The 24,504-nt window shown below is 37.1% G+C and overlaps 1 protein-coding gene across 1 annotated transcript in view; it reads right to left on the bottom strand.

The window, feature by feature from the left end:
• The window catches only part of MISP3 (MISP family member 3), a 166,116-nt gene that overhangs the window by 15,844 nt on the left and 125,768 nt on the right, over positions 1 to 24,504 (bottom strand). Inside the window, exons 2-3 of the mRNA XM_053719458.1 lie at positions 21,085 to 23,228; positions 4,311 to 4,826 (exon numbers count right to left, since the gene is read on the bottom strand). Coding sequence (XP_053575433.1) covers positions 4,311 to 4,826; positions 21,085 to 23,203 — 2,635 coding nt within the window. The 5' untranslated portion in view covers positions 23,204 to 23,228. The remainder of the gene's footprint in view (positions 1 to 4,310; positions 4,827 to 21,084; positions 23,229 to 24,504) is intronic.

Raw genomic sequence — 24,504 nt, 5'->3', positions numbered from 1 at the left:
ATTGAAGTTTACAATGAGCATTACAGCCACTCAGAGGCTGTACCCCCACTCCATTTTAACATGCACAGCAAGACCTCTCACTGACCAATGCAGGTCTTATTTCACTTAAAGGGACATTGTACACTAGATTTTTCTTTGCATAAATGTTTTGTAGATGATCCATTTATATAGCCCATCTGGTAGAGTATATGTATAGTTTTGCTTATTTTTTAATAACATTGTGCTGATTTTCAGACTCCTAATTAAGCCTAACCAAGCCCCACAGTGTCAGAAGTATACACGTGTTTACAGACTTCTGCTGGCTCCTGTTTATGTTATCTGTCTTTTCATATGCAGGTAGGGGGGAGGTCAGCTCTTCTTGTTTCCCCATCCCCTTTAAGTGGGTGTCCCACTCTAACCTCATCAACAGTGCTAAACTGGGAGCTTCTAAGTAAGTTTTTTTAAAATGTTTTATACTGAATGTTTATATCATTATCTGTGCATATTCTTCTTTATAGTAATGTCAATTACATGCAGTTCTATGAAAATAGGTGTATGCTGTCTCTTATAGTGTGCATCCAATTTGGAAAATGGGGATGGTTGCGTGGCCTGTGATTGGCTGTACCACCCAGAAGGGCAGACTTCTATGTAGATTTTTTGGTCATATTGTGGGTAACCACAAACTCTTAACACTACAATAAAATCAATGATAAATTAAAGGCACACTTTATATATGAAGTCACAATATAAGGCTGGAGGAAAGGAGATTTAATGTCCTGCAACGTTTTTTCACTGTAAGAGCAATCAAATTGTGGAATTTATTACCTAAGGAGGTAGTAATTGCCAATATCTTATACATTTAAAAAATTATTTTTAGACATTTCTGGCTAGAAACAGAACTCCGGGATATGATCACTTGTGTTAAATTGGTCACTTTTTAATGGGATTAATTTAAAGAGATAGTCTAGTCAAAATTAAACTTTCATGATTCAGATAGGGCATGCAATTTTAGACAACTTTCCAATTCACTGTTATCATCAATTTTGCTTTGTTCTCTTGTTATTCTTAGTTGAAAGCTAAACATAGGTAGGCTCATATGCTAATTTGTAAGCCCTTGAAGGCCGCCTCTTATCTCAATGCAGTTGACAGTTTTTCACAGCTAGACAGCACTAGTTAATGTGTCCCATATAGATGACATTGTGCTCACGCCCATGGAGTTACTTATGAGAGGGTGTTAATTGGCTAAAATGCAAGTGTGTCAAAAGAACTAAAATAAGGAGGCAGTCTGCAGAGGCTTAGATACAAGGTAATCAGAGAGGTAAAAAGTGTATTAATATAACTGTGTTGGTTATGCAAAACTGGGGAATGGGTAATAAAGAGATAACCTACAGAATCTTTCTAAACAATAAAAAATCTGGAGTAGACTGTCCCTTTTAACTCAACCAGAGCTTTTTTGTAAGGATATTAGATTTGTATAAGTTGAACTCAACGGACTTCTGTCATTTTATTTCAACCTCATCTACTATGTTAATCATTGTTTTGGGTTGTTGTTTTTTTTTTAATTACCTATAGCACACTAAGCACACAAACTGTAAACCTTATGATAATACCTTCATATCTAAGAAGAATACTGCAATGACTAATTGACTAATGCAGCTTTATTTTGTCAAATGAATATTGTTTTTTTCTTTTCCCCGATTTCTCAGAAATCCCTCAAAACAAAAGGGACCCTGGTTTAGCACTGAGTCATCTTAGGACCTTATATAAATTAAATGGCTAGGACAGAAAACCCCAACATTATCTTTCATGATTTGGATAGAACATACAATTTAAGAAAATAAATTAAATGTACTTCTATTATCAAATTTGCTTCATTCTTTGCTGAAGGAACAGCATTGTACTACTGACAGCTAGCTGAACACAGCCAATCACAAGAGACAAATTTGTGCAAGTGCCAATCAGCAGCTAGATCCTACTAGTGTAGGATATATGCCTATTCTTTTTCAACAAGGGATACCAAGAGAACAAAGCGCCTTTGAAAATAGAAGTGAATTTAAAAGTGTCTTAAAATGACATGCTCTATCTGAATCATGCAAGTTTAATTTAGACTTTCCTTTCCCTTTTTAAATAATGTATTCATCAGGTTCACACAGACATATATTCCTTTCTAATCTCTATCGAATAGTTAAATATAAACATATTTTTATGTGCACGCAATAATATTTACACCCAAACTACCTAGTAACCACACTGCTATTAAAAAGAATGCTAGGATGATTGTTGGTGCAAAACTGAGATTCCAGGTCTGGAATCTAAGCAATATTTTAGATGGGCTTTAATTGATCACTTCTAATAAAGATGCGCTGTAACTTACTTTTTAATCTGGGCCGGGCTGCCCACTTCAAAACTCCAGTTAACAATTTGAATTGTTTTCCAATTGCTCTCTAGCTACAAAAAAAGTGCCATACGGCTAGAGTGCCGATTGGATTGGGTAGCTAGAACGTGGGGGATTAAAATGGCATGACTAGTTTAAAAAGTTACAACCCATCTTTATGAGAAGTGATCATTTAAAGGGTCAGTCAAGTAAAAAAAAAAACTTTCATGATTTAAATAGGGCATGTAATTTTAAACACTTTTCCAATTTATTTTTATTACCAATTTATCTTTGTTCTCTTGGTATTCTTAGTTGAAAGCTAATCCTAGGAGGTTCATAAACTAATTTCTTAGTTATGCAAATCTGGGGAATGGGTAATAAAGGGATTATCTACCTTTTTAAACAACAAAAATTCTGGTGTTGACTGTCTCTTTAAAGTCCATCTAAAATTTAACTTTGATTCCAGACCTGATTTTACCATTACTTTGAAAGCTCAAATGAGACAAGGGACGGGAAGAAAAACATTAGTTCACATAGAAGTAGATATTAATAAACCAAAGCCTCCCTGGGAGAAAGTGAACAAGCACAATTTTCAGATGTATTTTGCAGCAAAATAAAAATAAAGGTATATTGCAATAAAGTTAGTGTTTCAATAATGAAACATTTTAAGTGTTGTTAAATTTTAAGTCTAATGTTTGTTTAATAGAACATTTTTATTTTTTTCAGTTATTTATCAAACATTGTCACTGTAAAAATTGATGCATTAATTAAATCCCATTTAAAGAGACAGTATACTATAAAATAGTTTTTCCCTTAATGTGTTTCCAATTACTTTTTTTTTTCTCCAGCTGCAGAGTATAAAATGTATGAGATTTGCTTTTTATAAGCGTAATTGTGTATATGAATTAGCTGGTTTTGTGTTTTGAAGCCACAACCTAATAAAATGGGTTGAGCTTGTAGATATAATCTGATCTCATTACTTTATCACATTGTGTACACATACCTGCTTCTTTATCTTATATCTACCCATAAACCAATCATCACCAATACTTGGAGAGAACAATGGAAAATTAACATTTTATTTCCTTATCTCTTCTATAACCCACTGGGAGTGTAATTTCTTCTACTGGCTGTGTTAACACAGCATGGCCTCGAGGCCAAAAACTTTCAGGATGGGTAGGGATACCACAGGCTAAATAAACTATTTCAAATGCCAATATAAGGGTAATGGAAATACTTGTAAACAATTTAATACACTCCAGCAGGTAAAGTGGATCATTGGGAACAAATTAAAGGGGAGAATTGTTTCGAGTAAACTGTCCCTTTAACCTAAGGTTTACTGTTAAAGATAATCATTTAGAATTTTTAATATGAAGCATTAATATTTATTAAAACATAAGTACGTTAGCAAACTCCTAGGGGTGTAACTACAGGGTCTCAGAGATCTCACTTGAGACTGGCCCACACCTCTATGGGGCACTGCAATCAGTAGTACCATACCTCTTTGTTTATCATGTCTTCCCTCTTTGTGCTCCTCTATAAACCCTACAGTTTTAGTTTAAGGAAAGTGCATGGATTTGCATTTGCAATATGGTGGTGGAGTTTCCAAGATGGCTGCCACAGTGTTGCTTTACCGAAAAAACAACCACCAGAGTAACCGGGGAGGATATTCAAAGAGATGCAGCTCCTTTTTCTACTATGTGGTGGCTGGTTCAGCTTCTGCTGATTACAGAAAGCTTGTTATTGAAATGAGGGGCCCTACCACAGTCTTTGCCCTGCGGCCCAGCAAACTACTATATATTCTACTATATTTATTTTCAAATAAATTGGTGACCAGCACTTAGAGACTTGTTTGTTGAATATATATGATAGTTAGAAATAATTTTGAAATATTTATCATGTTTGAGTAATAATAATATGGTAAGTACACGTTTACCTTAATGTCCTAAGTTCTCACCTGGCTGATAGGTTCCACTCAGTACATCCCATTTTTTCTCTGGTTCTTTCTGAGTGACCTCTTGGAGCCCATTCTCTTTACCATACAGACTACTTCTTTGTTTTCTCAACTCCTTCTCTCTCTCATTTACTTCCTCAATCTCTCTCTCTAACAGAGAGCGGGGACTGGGTGAGCGCAAACGTAGAAAGGGACTCCCGGGGGAATTGCTAGGAGAGTCATCTGCTGCCGGAGGCGGGTTCGCATAAGTGTACTGAGGATTTGTTTCAGGTGCAGGAACCGAGGAGTCATCTGGGGCTGATCTTCGTATCAAGGAACTGTGCTCTATAAGGATGACATTGCTTCCATTGGCTTCAGCATATGAGGGGCCTTTTTTCCCCCCAGAGCTAGGCACTAAAGGAGCCACGTGATTGGGGACGGCAGAGTTCATGGAGTTAGAAGTTGTGTGTACTCCATCGACAACAGTCTCAGCTTGTAGAGGTGCACTTTGTCTTTTTTTGGAGGGAGAATCTGAGGTCACTACAAGTACAAGAGGATAAACAAAGTTAAGACCCTTAATGACATAAAGTTGCGTGTATAATGGATTAGACTGTCACACTGCGTTTCTACATACAACTGTATATATATATAAATCCAGCCATGAGGAAAAACTGAAGAGCCACTGATTTATATGTCCCTGTTGTACTTAAAAGGGATATGAAACATACTTTTTTCTCTTTTATGATCTAGATAGAGCATGCAATTTTAAGCAACTTTCGAATTTACTCCTATTATGAATTTTTCTTCGTTCTCTTTGCATCTTTAATTGAAAAAGAAGGAATGTAAGCTTAGGAGCTGACCCATTTTTGGTTCAGAACCTGGGTAGCGCTTTCTGATTGGTGGCTACAGCCTAAGTATTGTTCTGGATCTTGGTATACCCAATTTGCCTCTCCTGGACACTGAGAAAGAGTTTGCTGCATTAAAGGGACATATGAAACCTAGAATTTTTCTTTCATGGTTCAGATAAGGCATAGACTTATAAACAAGTTTCCAATTTACTTCTGTTATCAAATTTGCTTCATTCTCTTGGTGTCCTTTGTTGAAGAGTATACCTAGGTAGGCTCAGAGGCCACAATGTACTACTGGGAGCTATCTGCTGATTGGTGGTTGCACATATATGCCTCTTCTCATTGACTCTCCCAACCTTTTGAGCCATTGTTGCTCATTCAACAAAGGATACCAAGAAAAATTAAGCAAATCTGATACAAGAAGTAAATTAGAAAGTTGTTCAAAATTGTATGCTCTATCAGAATCATGAAAGAAAAATGTTGGATTTCATGTCCCTTTAAACTTTCATGATTCAGACAGAGCATGCAATTTAAAAAGAAAATAATCTATCTATTTACTTGGCTTCATTCTCTTGGTATCCTATGTTAAAAGTAATCCTTGATATATAATCAGACATGTGCTTGTGTCTTGAGCAATCTATGGCAGCAGGGTTTGCAACAATGTATTACATTGCTGCCATAGAGTGCTTAAGACATGAACACAAACCTGAGCATGCCAAGGTTTACTCTTTAACAAAGGATACAAAGTGAGCAAATCAAATTTGTTAATAGACATAAATAGGGGAAACAATGTCAAATTGCATGTTCTGTTTGTATCATGAACATTTCATTTTGATGTCTCTATAAGCTATTTGCAAAAGTGCAAGTAGTCACAATATTCTGTTAATCGCAAAAAAGCATTTCAGCCGAGATTTTTAGCAATCCAATCACTCTGCATGACCTTGATTCAATTGTGTTATCCTACTTTATGTTTTGTTTTCAAAATCACAAGTTAAACGCGATAGCTTAAAACAGCCAAGGACTTTTAATTATTTATAGGTTTATCAATTTGTCATTTTAATCATTTTGATCTTGGTGCACTTAGTTTCCAAGGGATCTGAAACCCAATAAATGTATTTTGTGGTTCAGACAGAGCGTACCATTTTTTAAAAAGTTTACAATTTACTTATATTATCAAATTGGGCTTCGTTCCCATTGTATTCTTTGTTGAAGAGATACCTAAATAGGCATCTGGAGCATTAAATAGCAGGAAATAGTGCCGTCATCTACTGCTCTTGCAAAACAGCTGTCATATAGTGCTCCAGAAATGGGCCAGCTCCTAAGCATATATACCTGATTTACAATAAAAGATACCAAGAGAACAAAGAAAAATTGTTAACAGAAATAAATAAAAAAGCAGTTTAAAATTGCATTCCCTGTACGAATTATTAAAGAAAAATGTTGGTTTCATATCCCTTTAAGACAATTTATGCAGATGTCTCTGGGATATAACACATATCTAGCATATAAGGTAAGAAAGAATAAATGTTTAAAGGGACATAAAAGCGCAAAAAGAAAATGATCTAAGCATTTTATTATTGCACTGCTGCTTGCATTAAAGGGACTTGAAACCCAATTTTTTTTCTTTCATTTTTCAGACAGAGAATACAATTTTTTTAAAATCTTTCCAAACTATTTCTATTATCAAATTAGCGTCCTTGTGTTATTCTTTGTTGAAGAGATATCTAGATAGGTACCGTGCACATGTTGGGAGCACTACATGACAGGAAATAGTGCTGCCCTCTAGTGCTCGTTAATGTATAACATTGTTGCAAAACTGCTGCCATGTAGTGCTGCAGACATGTGCCCACTCCTGAACTCACCTTCCTGCTTTTCAACAAAGGATAACAAGAAAACAAAGACAATTTGATAATAGAAGTAAATTGGAAAGTTGTCTAAAATTTGTATGTTCTGTTTGAATCATGAAACAACATTTTTGGGTTTTATGTCCCTTTAAACTATGTGTTTAAACTCTGCAAAGGGATACAATACATAGATAAAGTGAGCTCCAGAGCAGGGACTGATGAGACCTAGCTGAACACATCTGGTGATCCAATGACAAGACACATACCTGTATGTGTGTATGTGTAGTAGCCAATCAACAAATAGCTCCCAGTAGTGCATTGCTGCTCCAAGCCTACCTAGGATATGCTTTTAAAAAAAGGAGACCAAGAGAAAATAAAAAGCCTCTTTGCATTGTATGGTCTATCTGATCCATAAAAGACTTAAAGGCATGGAAAAGGGGCTATTTTGGAGAAATATTAACAGAAAACTACACGCAAAGTACTCTCAAATTCATGCAAACCCATTACAGTTATTGTGTATGTTTATGCAAATTTGAAACAAATACTTTTTTGCAAATAAAGCAAACAACGTAAAGACATTTACAAATGCTTGAAAGTATTTACTCTATTAAAGGGACACTGAACACATATTTTTTCTTTCATGATTCAGAGAGAGCATGCAATTTTAAGCAACTTTCTAGTTTATTCCTATTATCAAATTTTCTTCATTCTCTTGGTATCTTTATTTGAAAAGCAAGAATGTAAGTTTAGATGCCGGCCCATTTTTGGTGAACAACCTGGGTTGTTCTTGACGATTGGTGGATAAATTCACCCACCAATAAACAAGGGCTGTCCAGGGTCTGAACCAAACATTGGCTGGCTCCTTAGCTTAGATGCCTTCTTTTTCAAATAAAGATAGTAAGAGTACGAAGAAAATTTGATAATAGGAGTAAATTAGAAAGTTGCTTAAAACTGCATGCTCTATCTGAATCACAAAAGAAAAAAAATTGGGTTCAGTGTCCCTTTAAGCTTGTTTTGCTATTAACCCTTTGAGTGCTAATGATGGCTCTGAGCCGTCACAGAGTTTCCCACTCTGGTGCTAATGACGGCTCAGAGCCATCACTAGCACTCTCCCACCTTGAGGGAGACCTGGGGGCTCCCACCCGCTCCTACCCTGGCGATCGTGCCTGTAGAGTGACAGGCATCGCCGGGGCTTTCCGTTTTGCGTGGTGACGTAATGACGTCACCACGCAACTTTATTTATACTTAACAATGTTAAGTATAGGAGCAGGGGGCATGCTGCTTAGAAGCCTGTATCTCAGGCACCTAAGCAGCTGCAGACCCCCAAGACCCGTCTTGGGGGTCTGAAAGAAAAAAGAAAAAAGTTTAAAAAAAAATTGTTCAAAAAATAATTTTTTTTTAAAAAAAAACATTAAAATATCTTAGCACCCTGGTGGGAAAGTGCTTAGCACTCAAAGGATTAAAAGAGGAATTATATATTTATTTATTTTTAATAATAAAAAATTCTTGCTCCTGTCCTGAATAAATCAGTGTTTTGTTAACATACTTTTAGAGCCATGTTCCTCTCCACCATCAAAACTTAGGTACTTTTCCTCATCAGCTAGTGAGGATAAGTTGGAAGTACAAAACCCATACTACAATATTAATCTCAATTTAAATGAAAGCAGTTTTTACTAAACATTTTCCTCAGCAAACATGTGTAAATGCAACTCGTTTATATACTTTTTTTTTTAATACAAGCTTACTGATTTTATTTATCTACTGCTCTTTGGAGCAGAGAGGAGTGGACTTCGGAAAATTCTCCCATTGTATCCATGGACAACAATGACTTTGGCGATCACTATCTGACCACAAGATATTCGGTAAATGATGACAACAAAATTAGACATGTGCAGCTTCGAAAAATTCGGTTCGATTCGAATTTCGGTTCGGATCGATTCGGAATTTCGGTCAGTGTTAAATGGGATGTGCTGTGTATTACACTAGTATACTTTACAATACTAGTGTAATACACGGCCATCCGAATCTACCGAATAAATTCGAATTGATTCAGATTTATTCGGTAGATTTGGCACTACCGCAATTCGAATCGATCCGAATTCGACAAATTCGTCCGAATTTCGTTTCGGACCGAATAGAATCGCACATGTCTAAACAAAATGGACTTATTGAATTTCACAGGCAAAGGCAATTGACACGTGATAAATGCTCAAAACCCACAGATTGACTGATAACACACATTGGATAGAAGATTACGATATTCGACACTGATTTGTGAATGCTCAAGCCCAAAAATCAAGATGTCACTACCCATGAGAACAAAGAAGACGGACAATTTTTTAGAACAATTGAATTGTGTTAAATAAAATAAATGTATAATGAATATGTCATTATCTTTAACTTACATGAACTGTAAATGTAAAAAACACAAATATAACATGTCTACCATTACATTTGTGAAATCAATAAAGATGTCAATGCTAATGTATACCTATCAGTAAATGACTTAAAGGACATGAAACTCAAAATATTTTTTTGTGATTCAGATAGAGCATACAATTTTAAAACAACTTCTCAATTTATTTTCATTATCAATGTTGCTTCATTTTCTTGGTATCCTTTTTTGAAGGAGCAGCAACAATGCATTACTGGGAGCTAGCTGAACACATCTGTAAGCCAATGATAAGAGGCATATAGGTGCAGCTACCAATCAGCAGCTAGCGCCCACCTCCAGAGTCTACATATGTATGGTTTTCAACAAAAGATACAAAGATAATGAAGCAAATTAGATAATAAAAGTAAATTGGAAAATTACTTAAAATTGTATGCTCAATCTGAATCATGAAAGAAAATATTTGGGTTTATGTCCCTTTAAAAATGTATTTTAAAGGGACAGAAAACCTCCAAATATTCTTTCATGATTTGGATAGAATATACAATTTTTAAAAACGTTCTAATTTACTTCTTTAGTAAATAGAAATGGCAGATCTGGAGAGGCATGAGAAGCTTGATGGAAGAGAAATAAAGTAAGGAATTGATATAATGCCTGAAATATGTATAAGACCATCCTGAAGATAAATTGAAGGGGAATAAAGGTCAATAGCATACTGTGTAACACACTGTGTAATATAAAGTGCCTTAGGCTTTTTTTTTTTTAAATACAGAGATAAGCACTTTTTACACATCCTCAAGTGCTGACCTCCGACCTTACTTAGAAACTGATGGTCAAGTACAGTCTCATGTACAAGCTTGATTGACAGGAAATAAAGTGCATCCAGCAGTCACATGTAGCTGACAATAACCAGCTGCAATTATGTGGCTGCCAATTGGGACTGTGCCTATGTGTTTAAATATTTTGCAGGGGTTAAACACATGGTAAGCTCGGATCAGTAATGTAGGAATATCTTAAGATGCGGCAGCAGCCTTTAATAATTAAATAGTATCTGTCTACACTACTGAATGTACACATATTGCAAATGACTTGGCAGGCAGATATCTTGTCTATTATCTATACAATATCTCACCACCCATGTTATTGCATTTCAGTGATGTCACTGGTCACCCATCTTGGTAACATGCAAGTGGCAACATCGCCGTGGTTATGGTTAGAGTTAGTATTAACCCCTTGCATAATAGCAATGGCACACTATGTTGCAGCACTGTGGCATCAGATAGGTTAACTGGAGTTTGCACACCTTTTGGGAATGGAACTAGTAACATCTCAGCTATACAATGTCCATCGTGATTTTTTTTCCCCGTCCCAGCAACATTTCCACTACGGCCTAGTGACAGACCTGATATTGACATCAATACAAAAGTCTACTGCAATAAACAAAACCCAAGCACAGCTACAAGAGAAATTCAGGAAAAAAATAAATAAAAAAGAGATGAGCTGGCATTATCTAGATAAAACATTTTTCTACTACCAGCCAACTCCAGCTCAGGGAGAGTTTTGCATTGTTTTTGGTCAAAACATCAAAACAGATCTTTTAGGTGTGGCGAGATGGTTTCCATTCTAAATCAATTTGACTTTAAATTGAAATAAATTAGTTTTGAGGTGTCACCTTCCTTTTAATCCCAGTGATTGAATTCCCTTAGTATATGAACAAAAAAATGAATCAAGGAAAATATAGAAATATCTATGCACAGAGTTTTCAATAAATCTCTTCTGGAATCAATTCATCCACCCACCATCTTTCATCCCTCTATTAATTTGTTTATCTATAGCCTCCTCTTTCTCTATTTTTATCTCCCAACTATGGCTTGATTGAGATCAGGACCATCAGACCATTGCTTCCCTGCCATGCTGTCCACCTCTAAGGTGGAGAATTTCAAACTCCCGGGCACTTCCGTCTGGGGAGATTGACAGCTCCTGCCCGCTCATGATTGGCTGGGCAGGGGGCGGGATTGCACACAAGCGCACAGGAGGGTTCATGTGCAATGATAAAAACGGATCGCTGCCCACCAGAGAAGGCAGATGGACAGGGGTGAATATGTACGCCCCTGACCCACACGGGATAATAAATCGAGCCCTATATATCCACACCCCTCTTCAGCTCTGTCTTTATAAACAAAGAAAGATATATTTTGATGGCAGTTAAGAAACAGAAGGCCCAAGATGTTTGCACTATTCTTATCTTAATTATGTTCATTCACTTTACCTGCTGTTCCTCTATCACTGCTCCACTGTCAGTTGCTACCCTGGTTTCTATTATCCAGAATCAGCAAAACCATGGCCTCTTTAAAGGGACAGTATACACCAATTTTCATATAACTGCAGGTAATAGACACTACTATAAGGAATAATATGCACAGATACTGATCTAAAAATCCAATATAAAACCGTTTAAAAACTTACTTAGATGCTCCCAGTTTAGTTCTGTTAATAAGGTAGCTGGAACACCCACTGCGAGTAGGAAATAACAGACACTCCCCCACCCCCTTCCTCTGCATATGAAAAGACTCTTTACACAAACAGGAGCAATCTGGAGTAGGTATACATCAGTATTCTCCTAAAACTTTGGGGCTTGGTTAGGAGTCTGAAAATCGGAGCACTGTTATTTAAAAAGAAACAAAACTATAGATTTTAAAAAATAAATAAAAGCTGTATGGGCTATATAAGAAAAATCTAGTGTATAATGTCCCTTTAAAAGGATATTAAACAGTAAATAAATGCTAAACATAATGATGTATCCAAAGCAAAAATTAGCCTTAGAATATTATGTAAATGTGTTTTTAAAATTAGATTAGTTATTTAAATATTGAAAACATAAATGTAAAAGTTAAGTTTCTATAAAGTAGTTTACTTTATATATAAAGTTAGAGCTGCAGAATCTGTTGACACTTTACAATTAAATAATAATACTAATAAAGGAATGGCACCACCATGTTTTCGGTCTAGCTGTTTCTGCTGTGTAAAAACCATTTGAGATAAGAATCTTAGGTTCCACACAGACTTGTTTGGACAGTCTCTTTTATTGCCTGTTTTATATCAGTCCTTAATTGTCATCAGCAGACAGCAGGAGGAAATATATATAAAAGGAAACTTAAGTTTAAATATGGCAGCTCCCAAACATTTTCAGAGTTAAATTACAGGAAAAGGGGGCAAACTAAATAATAAAAGTATACTGCAAAGGTTTTTTTTTACTATACATAATTGAACATTTTAAATTACAATCTCATACTGTTTAATAATCCTTTAAAATTCTAACCCTCACCTATCAAGTTCTCTACAATATCATACCCAGGGTTCAAGTCGGGTGGGAAAGCATGGGAAAGGAGTTTCTGCACTATTTTTGCAGGCGGAACCAAGTTCCCTCTGGACAGAGAACAGAAACACCTCAGTAAACACTGCTGCTGCTGGGAGTTCCTGAAGCACAGTCTGGTTAGAGAGATAGTGAGATCCTCTAGTAGTGGGCAGTAATCCTTCCTACAATACACTAAACGTAAGACTGTCAGCGGTCCTGCTATGTTATCACCACAGTTATGAATATTATCTTTTATTACACATGGTTCTTACATTTCTGTGTGGCTTGCTCTAGAGTTATTTAGCTCCCCTCAGCAGAAATAGGACTATTGCACCTTAAATGGGTGAGACAGAGGGGGATTCTCAGGCCCAAAGACAACCCTTCAACAGGTCATTGGATTAAATTTGCTTTCATTAACCAAAATGTATAGATTATATACATATAAATACAGTGTGTGTGTGTGTGCGCATGTGTGATTATATATATATATATATATATATATATATATATATATATATATATATATATATATATATATATATAAACAATATTAATTGTGAGGGAGGGTGGAAGTCTTGGTGAGTTCCCACACTTTTTTTTGTTGGACTTGACCCCATACCCCACTATATATCTCTCTCATCTCTATCTACTACCCTTCACTTCTTCTCAGATCCTCACGTCACCATCTCCCTTCTGTCATCCTATCAGACTCTTCCCCGGTATTCTAAGATTTAAATCCTTTCTTAAAACCTACCTCTTCAGATAAGTCTATTGCACACCCAAGACCAACTAAAATTTGCCATCTTTAACTGATTATCATTTACAATGAGCACTCACCATATGCTAATCCCCTACCTTTTGTCTGCAATTTACACTCTGATTGTAACTCTCTAGGGAGCAGATCTACATAATCCCTCTGTGCTAGTCTGCTTTCCTGGTATTCCCTGTATACAGCTGCAGAATGTGTTGACACGCTACTACTAGTACTACTAATAAGAACAACAATATTATTATTATTAAGTATTATTATTATTATTATTATTATTATTATTATTATTATTAATAATAATAATAATAATAATAATAATAATAATAATAAATTGCAGGCATTTTCAAATTCCTTTATTTTATTTGTACTTACCACCTCTGTTGGAAGGCTATGCCATTCATCAACCTCTTGCAAGTTACTCTTAAACCTTCTAACCTTAGACTTCAGGGGGTCCATCCGATAAAAATCGTCGCCCGCAAAAGCCGGCAACGCCAATATTTGCGCGGGTTTGGTATCCTATATACGGCGTAACCTAGAAGTTACGCGCGTATATTTCTGCCGTCGCCCGTAGTTTTTTGGGCTATAGGCAGGTATACCAAACCCGCGCAGTTTGGTATCCAATATGCAGCGTAAGGACTTACGTGGCGAAAATGGAGAAAACTTACTCCATTTTCACCTCGCCACAAAAAGCAGCCGTAAGAAGCCTTACGCTGACTATTGGAGCCCCGTAACTCCCTAAACTGGCAGCTAAAATAAACCTAACACCTAACGCATGCGCAATGTCTATCTCCCTGTCAACCGCGATCTGCTAAAATAAACCTAACACCTAACGCATGCGCAATGTCTATCTACCTGTCAACCGCGATCCCCCCCCCCGAAATCCCTAATAAAGTTATTAACCCCTAAACCGCCGCTCCCGGACCCCGCCGCCATCTACATAAACTAACCCCCTACTGTGAGCCCCTAAAACCGCCGCCATCTACCTTATCTATCCCCTAATTAGAACCCCTTACACCGCTGTCATCTACCTTATCTATCCCCTAATCTGACCCCTTACACCGCCGCCACCTATATAAAAATTATTAACCCCTAATCTAATCCCCCTATACCGCCGCCAGCTATATTAATATTATTAACCCCTAATGTAAGCCCCTTACACCGCCGCCATCTCTATTAAAATGATTAACCCCTTATTTAATCTACCTACCCCGCCGCCAGCTATATTATCTATATTAACCCTAAGTATATTATAATTAATATAGGTATTACATTATATATATTAACTATATTAACCCTAATTATATTAGGGTTAATATAGTTAATATAGTTACTATAGTATTTATATTAACTATATTAACTCTATCTAACCCTAACACCCCTAACTAAATTTATATTAAATTAATCTAATTCATTTATAAACTAAAATATTCCTATTTAAATCTAAATACTTACCTATAAAATAAACCCTAAGATAGCTACAATATAATTAATAATTACATTGTAGCTATGTTAGGGTTAATATTTATTTTACAGGTAAATTGTTAATTATTTTAAGTAGGTATAATAGATATTAAATAGTTATTAACTATTTAATATCTACCTAGTTAAAACAATTACCCAATTACCTGTAAAATAAATCCTAACCTAAGTTACAAATACACCTACACTATCAATAAATTAAATAAACTACAAACATCTATCTAAAAATACAATTAAATTAACTAAACTAAATTAAAAAAAAAAAAAACACTAAATTACAAAAAATAAAAAAAGATTACAAGATTTTTAAGCTAATTACACCTATTCTAAGCCCCCTAATAAAATAATAAACCCCCAAAATAAAAAAAATTCCCTGCCCTATTCTAAATTAAACAAATTTCAAAGCTCTTTACCTTACCAGCCCTTAAAAGGGCCTTTTGTGGGGCATGCCCCAAAGAATTCAGCTCTTTTGCATACAAATACAATACCCCCCCCCCATTACAACCCACCACCCACATACCCCTATTCTAAAACCACCCAAACCCCCCTTAAAAAAGCCTAACACTACCCCCCTGAAGATCTCCCTACCTTGTCTTCACCACACCGGGCCGAACTCCTGATCCGATCCGGGCGATGTCTTCCTCCAAGCGGCAAAGAAGAATTCTTCCTCCGGCGATGTCTTCCTCCAAGCGGCAAAGAAGAATTCTTCCTCCGGCGACGTCTTCCTCCAAGCGGCAGCAAAGTCTTCATTGTTCCGATCAGCCAATAGAATGCAAGCTCAGTCTGATTGGCTGATTGGATCAGCCAATCGGATTGAACTTGAATCTGATTGGCTGATTCAATCAGCCATTCAGATTTTTTTAACTTAATTCCGATTGGCTGATAGAATCCTATCAGCCAATCGGAATTCGGCGGACGCCATCTTGGATGACGTCATTTAAAGGTACCTCATTCCAAGTTCAGTAGTCGGCCGGGATGGATGCTCCGCAGCGGCGGAGCGAAGAAAGAAGATTGAAGATGCCGCCGGAAGAATGAAGACTTTGCTGCCGCTTGGAGGAAGACGTCGCCGGAGGAAGAATTCTTCTTTGCCGCTTGGAGGAAGACATCGCCGGAGGAAGAATTCTTCTTTGCCGCTTGGAGGAAGACATCGCCCGGATCGGATCAGGAGTTCGGCCCGGTGTGGTGAAGACAAGGTAGGGAGATCTTCAGGGGGGTAGTGTTAGGCTTTTTTAAGGAGGGTTTGGGTGGTTTTAGAATAGGGGTATGTGGGTGGTGGGTTGTAATGGGGGGGGGGGGGTATTGTATTTGTATGCAAAAGAGCTGAATTCTTTGGGGCATGCCCCACAAAAGGCCCTTTTAAGGGCTGGTAAGGTAAAGAGCTTTGAAATTTGTTTAATTTAGAATAGGGCAGGGAATTTTTTTTATTTTGGGGGTTTATTATTTTATTAGGGGGCTTAGAATAGGTGTAATTAGCTTAAAAATCTTGTAATCTTTTTTTATTTTTTGTAATTTAGTTTAGTTAATTTAATTGTATTTTTAGATAGATGTTTGTAGTTGATTTAATTTATTGATAGTGTAGGTGTATTTGTAACTTAGGTTAGGATTTATTTTACAGGTAATTGGGTAATTATTTTAACTAGGTAGATATTAAATAGTTAATAACTATTTAATAGCTATTATACCTACTTAAAATAATTAACAATTTACCTGTAAAATAAATATTAACCCTAACATAGCTACAATGTAATTATTAATTATATTGTAGCTATCTTAGGGTTTATTTTATAGGTAAGTATTTAGATTTAAATAGGAATATTTTAGTTTATAAATGAATTAGATTAATTTAATATAAATTTAGTTAGGGGTGTTAGGGTTAGATAGAGTTAATATAGTTAATATAAATACTATAGTAACTATATTAACTATATTAACCCTAATATAATTAGGGTTAATAAAGTTAATATATATAATGTAATACCTATATTAACTATAATATACTTAGGGTTAACATAGATAATATAGCTGGCGGCGGGGTAGGTAGATTAAATTAGGGGTTAATCATTTTAATAGAGATGGCGGCGGTGTAAGGGGCTTACATTGGGGGTTAATAATTTTAATATAGATGGCGGCGGTGTTAGGGGCTCACTTTAGGGGGTTATAGATATAATATAGCTGGCGGCGGGGTACGGGAGCGGCGGTTTAGGGGTTAATAACTTTATTAGGTTGCGGCGGGGTACGGGAGCGGCGGTTTAGGGGTTAATAGCTTTTTTATTGTTAGGATAGTGAGGGGGGATAGCGGATAGAGGGTTAGACAGTGCGGGCTATGTTAGGGAGGCGTGTTAGACTTGTCGGGCTATGTTAGGGAGGCGTGTTAGACAGTGCGGGTGTTTTAGACTTTAGTCAGGTTTTATAGGCGCCGGCAGTTTCTAACGTGCCGCAAGTCACTGGCGACGCCAGAAATTTGTACTTACGCAGATTTCTGGACATCACTGGTTTGTCAGACTTACGGCACGTTAGCATCTGACGGCGACTTATATGGGATAGCTCGAGTTGCGAGCTGAAACTGCGGGCGACGCCGGTTCCCTCGCTTGCGCCGCAAACTGCGATCTATATCGGATCGCGCCCCAAATCATAAATCCTTGTGGTATTTCTCCTTTTATAAAAGATGTTTTTCGAACAACTGTTGTCAATCGCTTAAAGGGACAGTCTAGGCCAAAATAAACTTTCATGATTCAGACAGGGCATGTAATTTTAAACAATTTTCCATTTTACTTGTATCACAAATTTTGCTTTGTTCTCTTGGTATTCTTAGTTGAAAGCTTAACCTAGGAGGTTCATAATCTAATTTCTTAGACCTTGAAGGCCACCTCTTTTCAGAATGCATTTTAACAGTTTTTCACCACTAGAGGGTGTTAGTTCATGTGTTTCATATAGATAACACTGTGCTCATGCACGTGAAGTTATCTGGGAGCAGGCACTGATTGGCTAAACTGCAAGTCTGTCAAAAGAACTGAAATAAAGGGGCAGTTTGCAAAGGCTTAGATACAAGATAATCACAGAGGTTAAAAGTATATTAATATAACTGTGTTGGTTATGTAAAACTGGGGAATGGGTAATAAAGGGATTATCTATCTTTTAAAACAATAAAAATTCTGGTGTAGACTGTCCCTTTAATATACTTAAATGGACATGAAATCCAAAATATTTTTTTTCATGATTCAGTAAGAGCATACAATTTTAAGCAAATTTCCAATTTACTTTTACTATCAAATCTGCTGCATTCTTGTGGTATCCTTTGTTGAAGGAGCAGCTATTCACTACTTGGAGCTAGCTGAACACATCTGGTGAGACAATGATAACCGACATATATGTGCAGCCACCATTCTAGCTCACAGTAGTGCCTTGATGCTCCTGAGCCTACCTAAGTATGCTTTTCAACAAAGGACAGCAAGAGAATGAAGCAAGTGTGCAGTGCCGGATTGGCCCTCTAGGATACTGGGACTTGGTCAGGGAGGTCATGGAGCGAGGCTTGATTTTATTTATGTTGAGTCTAGGACCAGACTCCATCCCGTGCCGGAGCACAGCATATTACATTAGGTGGTGCGGTCACTATTTGTGTATTTGAGATTATATATATATATATATATATATATATACACATATATATATATATATATATATATACATATATACACACACATATACAATATATATATATATATATATATATATATATACACACACAAACACACACAGAGTGAAAGGGTTATTATAATGATAAAATGACATACATGTAATTTGTAAGAGCATGTAATTTTATCACTAGCAGAGTGGCAAGGCTATGTGTTTAACACCTGCAAAGGGGCTAAACACATAGTTACAGTATAACTGGTCCCAAGTGGAAAACTAGGTAAACAGCTAGGTTGTGAATGGATTAGTTGCAGTTTTTGCTTGGGACCAGCAGTCCATTGCAGGGGTTGAACACATAGCTCTAACACAGTGCTTGACAAATCTGTTTAAATATTAAAAGCCAAATGAACTTTTAGGAGCCAGACACAGTGGTATTTGTATATAGATATATGAAAAATGACCCAAAAAGTTAGGAGCCAGTGGCTCCCTGGCCCCCTGGGTTTGTCGAGCCCTGCTCTAACCAACTAGAGCCATGTCATTTTATCACTATAATGGCCTCACATTTTCTGCTGCTAGACAAACATATCCTAATGCTTTCCTTTACATCTTCTGGAATATAAAACTCCCCAAATATCTCCAATCTGCTTTCATTAGCAGGTGCCATTAAGTACTATATTTTTTGGGTGGGAAATTTGTTATAGCACAGTGAGTGATTTTTGTAAATTTATCAAAATGTATAACTTTATTTCCTTTCTGGGTATTTTCCTTTCCTAATAATGGACATTTTGCTGTTTATTGTAGTATGGTATTATCTGGGATTTGTATTAAATCTGCCAATGTTCCATATTATCTATTATAATTATTACCTTCATTTAACGATTTATTACAAACATTAATTTAGTTTAGTATATAGTTTAAACTTTTACATCATAATACATCATGGACATTTTCAGAAATTATTACCAAATTATATGTAACAATTAGAAATGGTACATTTAAACAAATTCTTGTAGCTTGTTGCACACCCTGTTTGGAATGGTTTCCTAAGTTTGGAGTCCTATAGTACTTACACTGAAAACTGGATTTGTATTTTTCTGTATACCTTTCTCCTATAGCCCTTTCTATTTCCAGTTCACCCATCTATATGTAGCCATACCTCCTCCTATTTGTCTATTCACACGCATATATATATATATATATATATATATATATACACCTCCTATTTCTATATTCACCCATGTTTGTATAAAGCTATACACCCACCTATGGGCCAGACTACAAGTGGAGCGCTAATTTATTGCGCAACCGCAAATAGGCAAATTTGCCCATTTATGGGCACGCGATAAATAACCAGCCATTACATTAGAGGTCAGACCTCTGGTTAATTGTTTAAAAGTGCCCCAATAGGCCCCAAGTTAAAGTATAATTTAAAAAAAAAAATCTGCACTATGCAGTTTTTGGGGGCTAAAGATGGCGGAGGTGTGGTATTTGGAAGAAAAAAAAAACGCCACTGAAAAGTGCCTTTACATTGAGGTCTATGGTAACTGTGGGTTCCCTGTAAATTTATATGTATATGCTTGTATACATATATATTTGTGTTAATATTTGTATATACACGTAAATATATATATATATGTATATAATCATATACATATATATTTACAATTTGCTGCCATCACTGCGCTTGGTTCTCATGCCGTGTCTCATTGAGCCTATGGAAGCACGCTCTATTTTGCGCAAAGCTTCCATTCAATGCGAACGCATTAGCTCAATTTTGTGCTCCACTCATAATCTAGCCGTATATGCTGATTCACTATCTGTGTATATATGTGTATATATATATATATATATATTTTTTTTTTTTTTTTTCCCCCTATATTTAATATTGAGTGGGCTAGTAACTTTTCTCTGAGCTATTAGCTTTTAACCCCTAACTAGTATAAAAGTGTGTATATTATCAAATATTTGTTTCAATAGTTTTTCCTTTAGATGATTCTGAAGATAAAGTTTACACCTTTCAAATTGGATTGAATTTTTCTTACCAGTCCATTGATAACTTGTACATATAGTTAATTGTAAATTAATAATATCAATTATTATTATACTCACTGAGATAAAGTCTTATTTTTGGTGAGTAACATCTGCATTTTATTTTTGTTTCCCTCAGTCTCAGAAAAAAAATATTTGTTTTACAAGCTTTTGTTCAGAACTGTATTTTTTTATTTCTATGGGAAACTGATTTGGGTTTCTAGGTGACAGTTTCTGTTACAAGCTTTACCGTTTAGTTTGTCTCCGGGTGATGGGGCAGAAGACAGGTAAAGCTTGTCAAATTAGATGTTAATGGGGGATGGGTACTAGCTGCAGGCAAAAAATAGACCTTTAAAGGGACAGGTAGACTTAACAGGTGAAATGTGAAAAGGAATTATTTTAGGATGAAAATAAAGAGGCTTTTTACAGATGTACAAGAGGGATAGAGCTAACCTGTTGCAAAGCTTTCAAACATCATCTTCTTCTCTTGCAGCTCTTGTTGCTGCCCACGGTCATAGGTGCCCATCACTTGGCCCAACTGTACAAGGTCTTGCTCCCTGCGGGTCTCCTGCTGGATTTCTCTTTGCATCTGTGCTCCTGCCAGCTGCCTCTCCTTGGACGCAGGTGCAGCCTGTTCCCCAGTTATAGTTTTCCTGCGCAGCTCCACAAACTCCTGCTGCCCCACAGGAATGCTGATGCCCCTTTCTTGTCGTAGGACCTGCTCCCTCTCCATAATCAGCCGGATCTCCTTTTCTATGGGAGTCTCGGACACAGGGGTCTCCCCCTCTACCATGCTGTCCCTGTCTCTCATTTCAGATGTGCTGTTACTGAGGTCCTGCCCAGTGACTGTCACTTGCTGTGTCTGCTCAGCTGTATCTGCCCTCGCCTCCCTATCATTACACATAAAGTGCTGACACTCCTTCTCCCAGCATGCCGCTGGGCAGTCTGGCTCAGCTGTCCCCTCCCTAACAGAGACCGTAGCAGGATCAGGTGTCACTTTCCTTTCTGTTTCCTCACCTGAGGCACTCGCCTCTCTGACTAACCCCACTTTAGCTGCTGCTTCTCCCTTCCCTTCACTGTCTATGACACCTTTTGTTCCTGCCGCACCTGCTGCCTGTGCATTTCTATGCTCCAACTCTCCTAAGGCTGGTTTTTCTGTCTCCTCACTTGAGGAATCAGCACCTGTCACAAGTGCACCTGTTCCCTCAGCACATACCTCTACACTTGTACCAATAATCTCTCCTGTTGATTCTTCATCTGCACTAACAGCCTCTCTTAGCACCTGCACATTAGCATTTGTGCCCTCTGCTGTTACTGCAGCCCCTGGAGCTTTCTCTAAATCTGTCCTTTGTACACCAGGCCTTTCCTCTCTATCTGTCACCTGCACATCTACAAGTATCCCCTGTCCTGACACTTCTTCCTCTGCGCCTTCGCCTGTCCCTTTTACATCTGTTCTCTCCACAATTATTTGGGTATCAGTCACATGTTCCTTTAAATCTATAAGGTCAGCTGACTCCTGTACATCTGCACCTCTTCCTGATAGTTGTGCTTGTGTATCTGGCACTAGCACATCTGTCACCTTTGCATCTTTATCTGCTGTTTCTGTGGTCACCTGTCCATGCTCTCTTTCTATCACCTGTTCCTCTGTCTCACTTGATACATGACATGCTGCTTCTCTCCTCTCAGCACTGTCTGTCTCTGACTCTCCTTTTGTTTGCTCCTCTCTGGGTGACACCTTCATTACTGTATCAGGCTCTACTAGGTCTATAACATCCTCAACTATCTCCTGTGCCCTTTCATCTCCCCCACACTGTGCTATCTCCTCTTGCTCTCCATCTGTTGCCATCTGTACTGCCTCTTCGGTCTCCTGATTATCTCTAGATACTTTATCTTCTGCTCCCTGTCTCTCAACATTCCTAAACTCCTCCCCAATCTCCCCTACTATTCCCTGCCCCCCAATATACCCATGCTCCTCAGCTGCCCTCTGCCCCTCAGTATGCCCAACTTCCCCTACTGTTCCCTGCCCCCCAATATGCCCATGCTCCTCAGCTGCCCTCTGCCCCTCAGTATGCCCAACCTCCCCTGCTGTTCCCTGTTTTTCAATACAGACATCTTCTCCCTGACCCTGTATATCTGACTGTTTTCCTTCCTTGTGTTCCTCTGTATGGTATTTCAGTATTTCCTCTGCCTGCTTTGATTCTATAGCGGTCTCTTTCTCACCTTCTGTCTGTTGGTCACTATATACCCCTTTCTCTTCTGTCCCTTGTCTCTCTTTAAATGCTTCTCCTCCTGCCTCTTCTCCCTCAGTGCATCCCTTCTCATCACTTGCCTTCTGCCTCTCCCTACCTGCTCCTTCTTCTGCTGTTACAGTAATTAAAGGCACCCCTGCTTCCTCCTTATTCCCTGGTGACAAGCTGGTGAGAGGTTCATAATTGGAGGTCTCAGTGCCTGTTGGGGCGCCCTCTGTCTGCTTAAGGGTGTCAGTCATGGTGTTTAATCCCTGAGCAGAGGAAAGAGACTGACCTTCACTGACTGCAGTGCAAGTGTCCAAATGTGATAACTCTGAGGCCATGATGGGTTTATTAGGAAAAACAAATCTGTGGAGATAAAGATACACATTATAAGTCATTTGGCACATTAGAGAGTAAGCTATGTTGCTGTTCCCTCTGTATATGAGAGGGTGGGTTCTGTAAGAAAAGGTTCTATGGTTTCAATGATTCTTTTTCTTTCTGTATTATAATTGTGTCTCTCTGTGTATTGTAGTGCAAACTCTGTAATACAACATTTTTCTCAAATGGTATCTCCTTTCCTTGTATTATATATATATATATATATATATATATATATATATATATATATATATATATATATATATATATATATATATATATATATATATATATCCCTATGAATATCATAGTATAATAAATGATATGTGGCAGTATCCTTTCTGTCAGTGGTGATTCCATTATCTGTACCAATATATATATGAATTAGATAAGCATTAACATGATATGAAACAGTGCTCCTTTAGTAATATATATATTCACATATATATTTTTAAGTAAACATAAAAATAAAAAAATTGTGCTAAAATCAGCAAGCAACGTACGGTACGTACCTGTTTTCTTGCTAAATGAGCACTCAGAAATTCTCAATGTAGCCACTGCCTGCAGCTATATAATGGTTTCACCATTACAAAACTTAAGTTCTAATGTCACATGATGTTTGTTGCAAAAGTCCTCTACTGAGCATTGGCAATAAATTGACTGCAACAATTTTATTGTGTCTTCTAGCAACACTTCAAAAGGAAAATCTGATCGTTTGGCTTCCTGTAGAGACCCCAGTCCCCTTGTAGGGTTGTGACAGGAAGTAATGGACCCTTCGCAAATAAAGTTAATAAATAAATAAATTGTAAAAAAAAAAATATTTAAATTATGAATTACACATATTTTAAAGATTTCTATTAAGCATACCTTACAGTCTAGTCCTTTTTAAAGAGATAGTAAACACCAAAAATGTTATTGTTTAAAAAGATAGATAATCCATTTATTTACCATACCCCAGTTTTGCATAACCAACACTGTTATAGAAATATAATTTTTACCTCTGTAATTACCTTGCATCTAAGCTTCTGCAGGCTGCCTCCTTATCTCAGTTTTTTTTGACAAACTTGCATTTCAGGCAATTAGTGCCGACTCTTAAATAACTTCACGTGCATGAGCACAGTGTTATCTATATGCAACACATGAAATAACGCCCTCTAGCTGTGAAAAACTGTCAAATGCATTCAGATAAGAGGCGGGCTGCAAGGGCTTAGAAATTAGCATATGAGCCTACCTAGGTTTAGCTTTCAACTAAGAATAACAAGAG

The sequence above is a fragment of the Bombina bombina genome, chromosome 6 (assembly GCF_027579735.1).
Source record: "Bombina bombina isolate aBomBom1 chromosome 6, aBomBom1.pri, whole genome shotgun sequence".
In the NCBI taxonomy this organism is placed as follows: Eukaryota; Metazoa; Chordata; class Amphibia; order Anura; family Bombinatoridae; genus Bombina; species Bombina bombina.
Note: the sequence above shows the minus strand (reverse complement) of the source record. Positions and strands in the feature narration are given on the sequence as shown.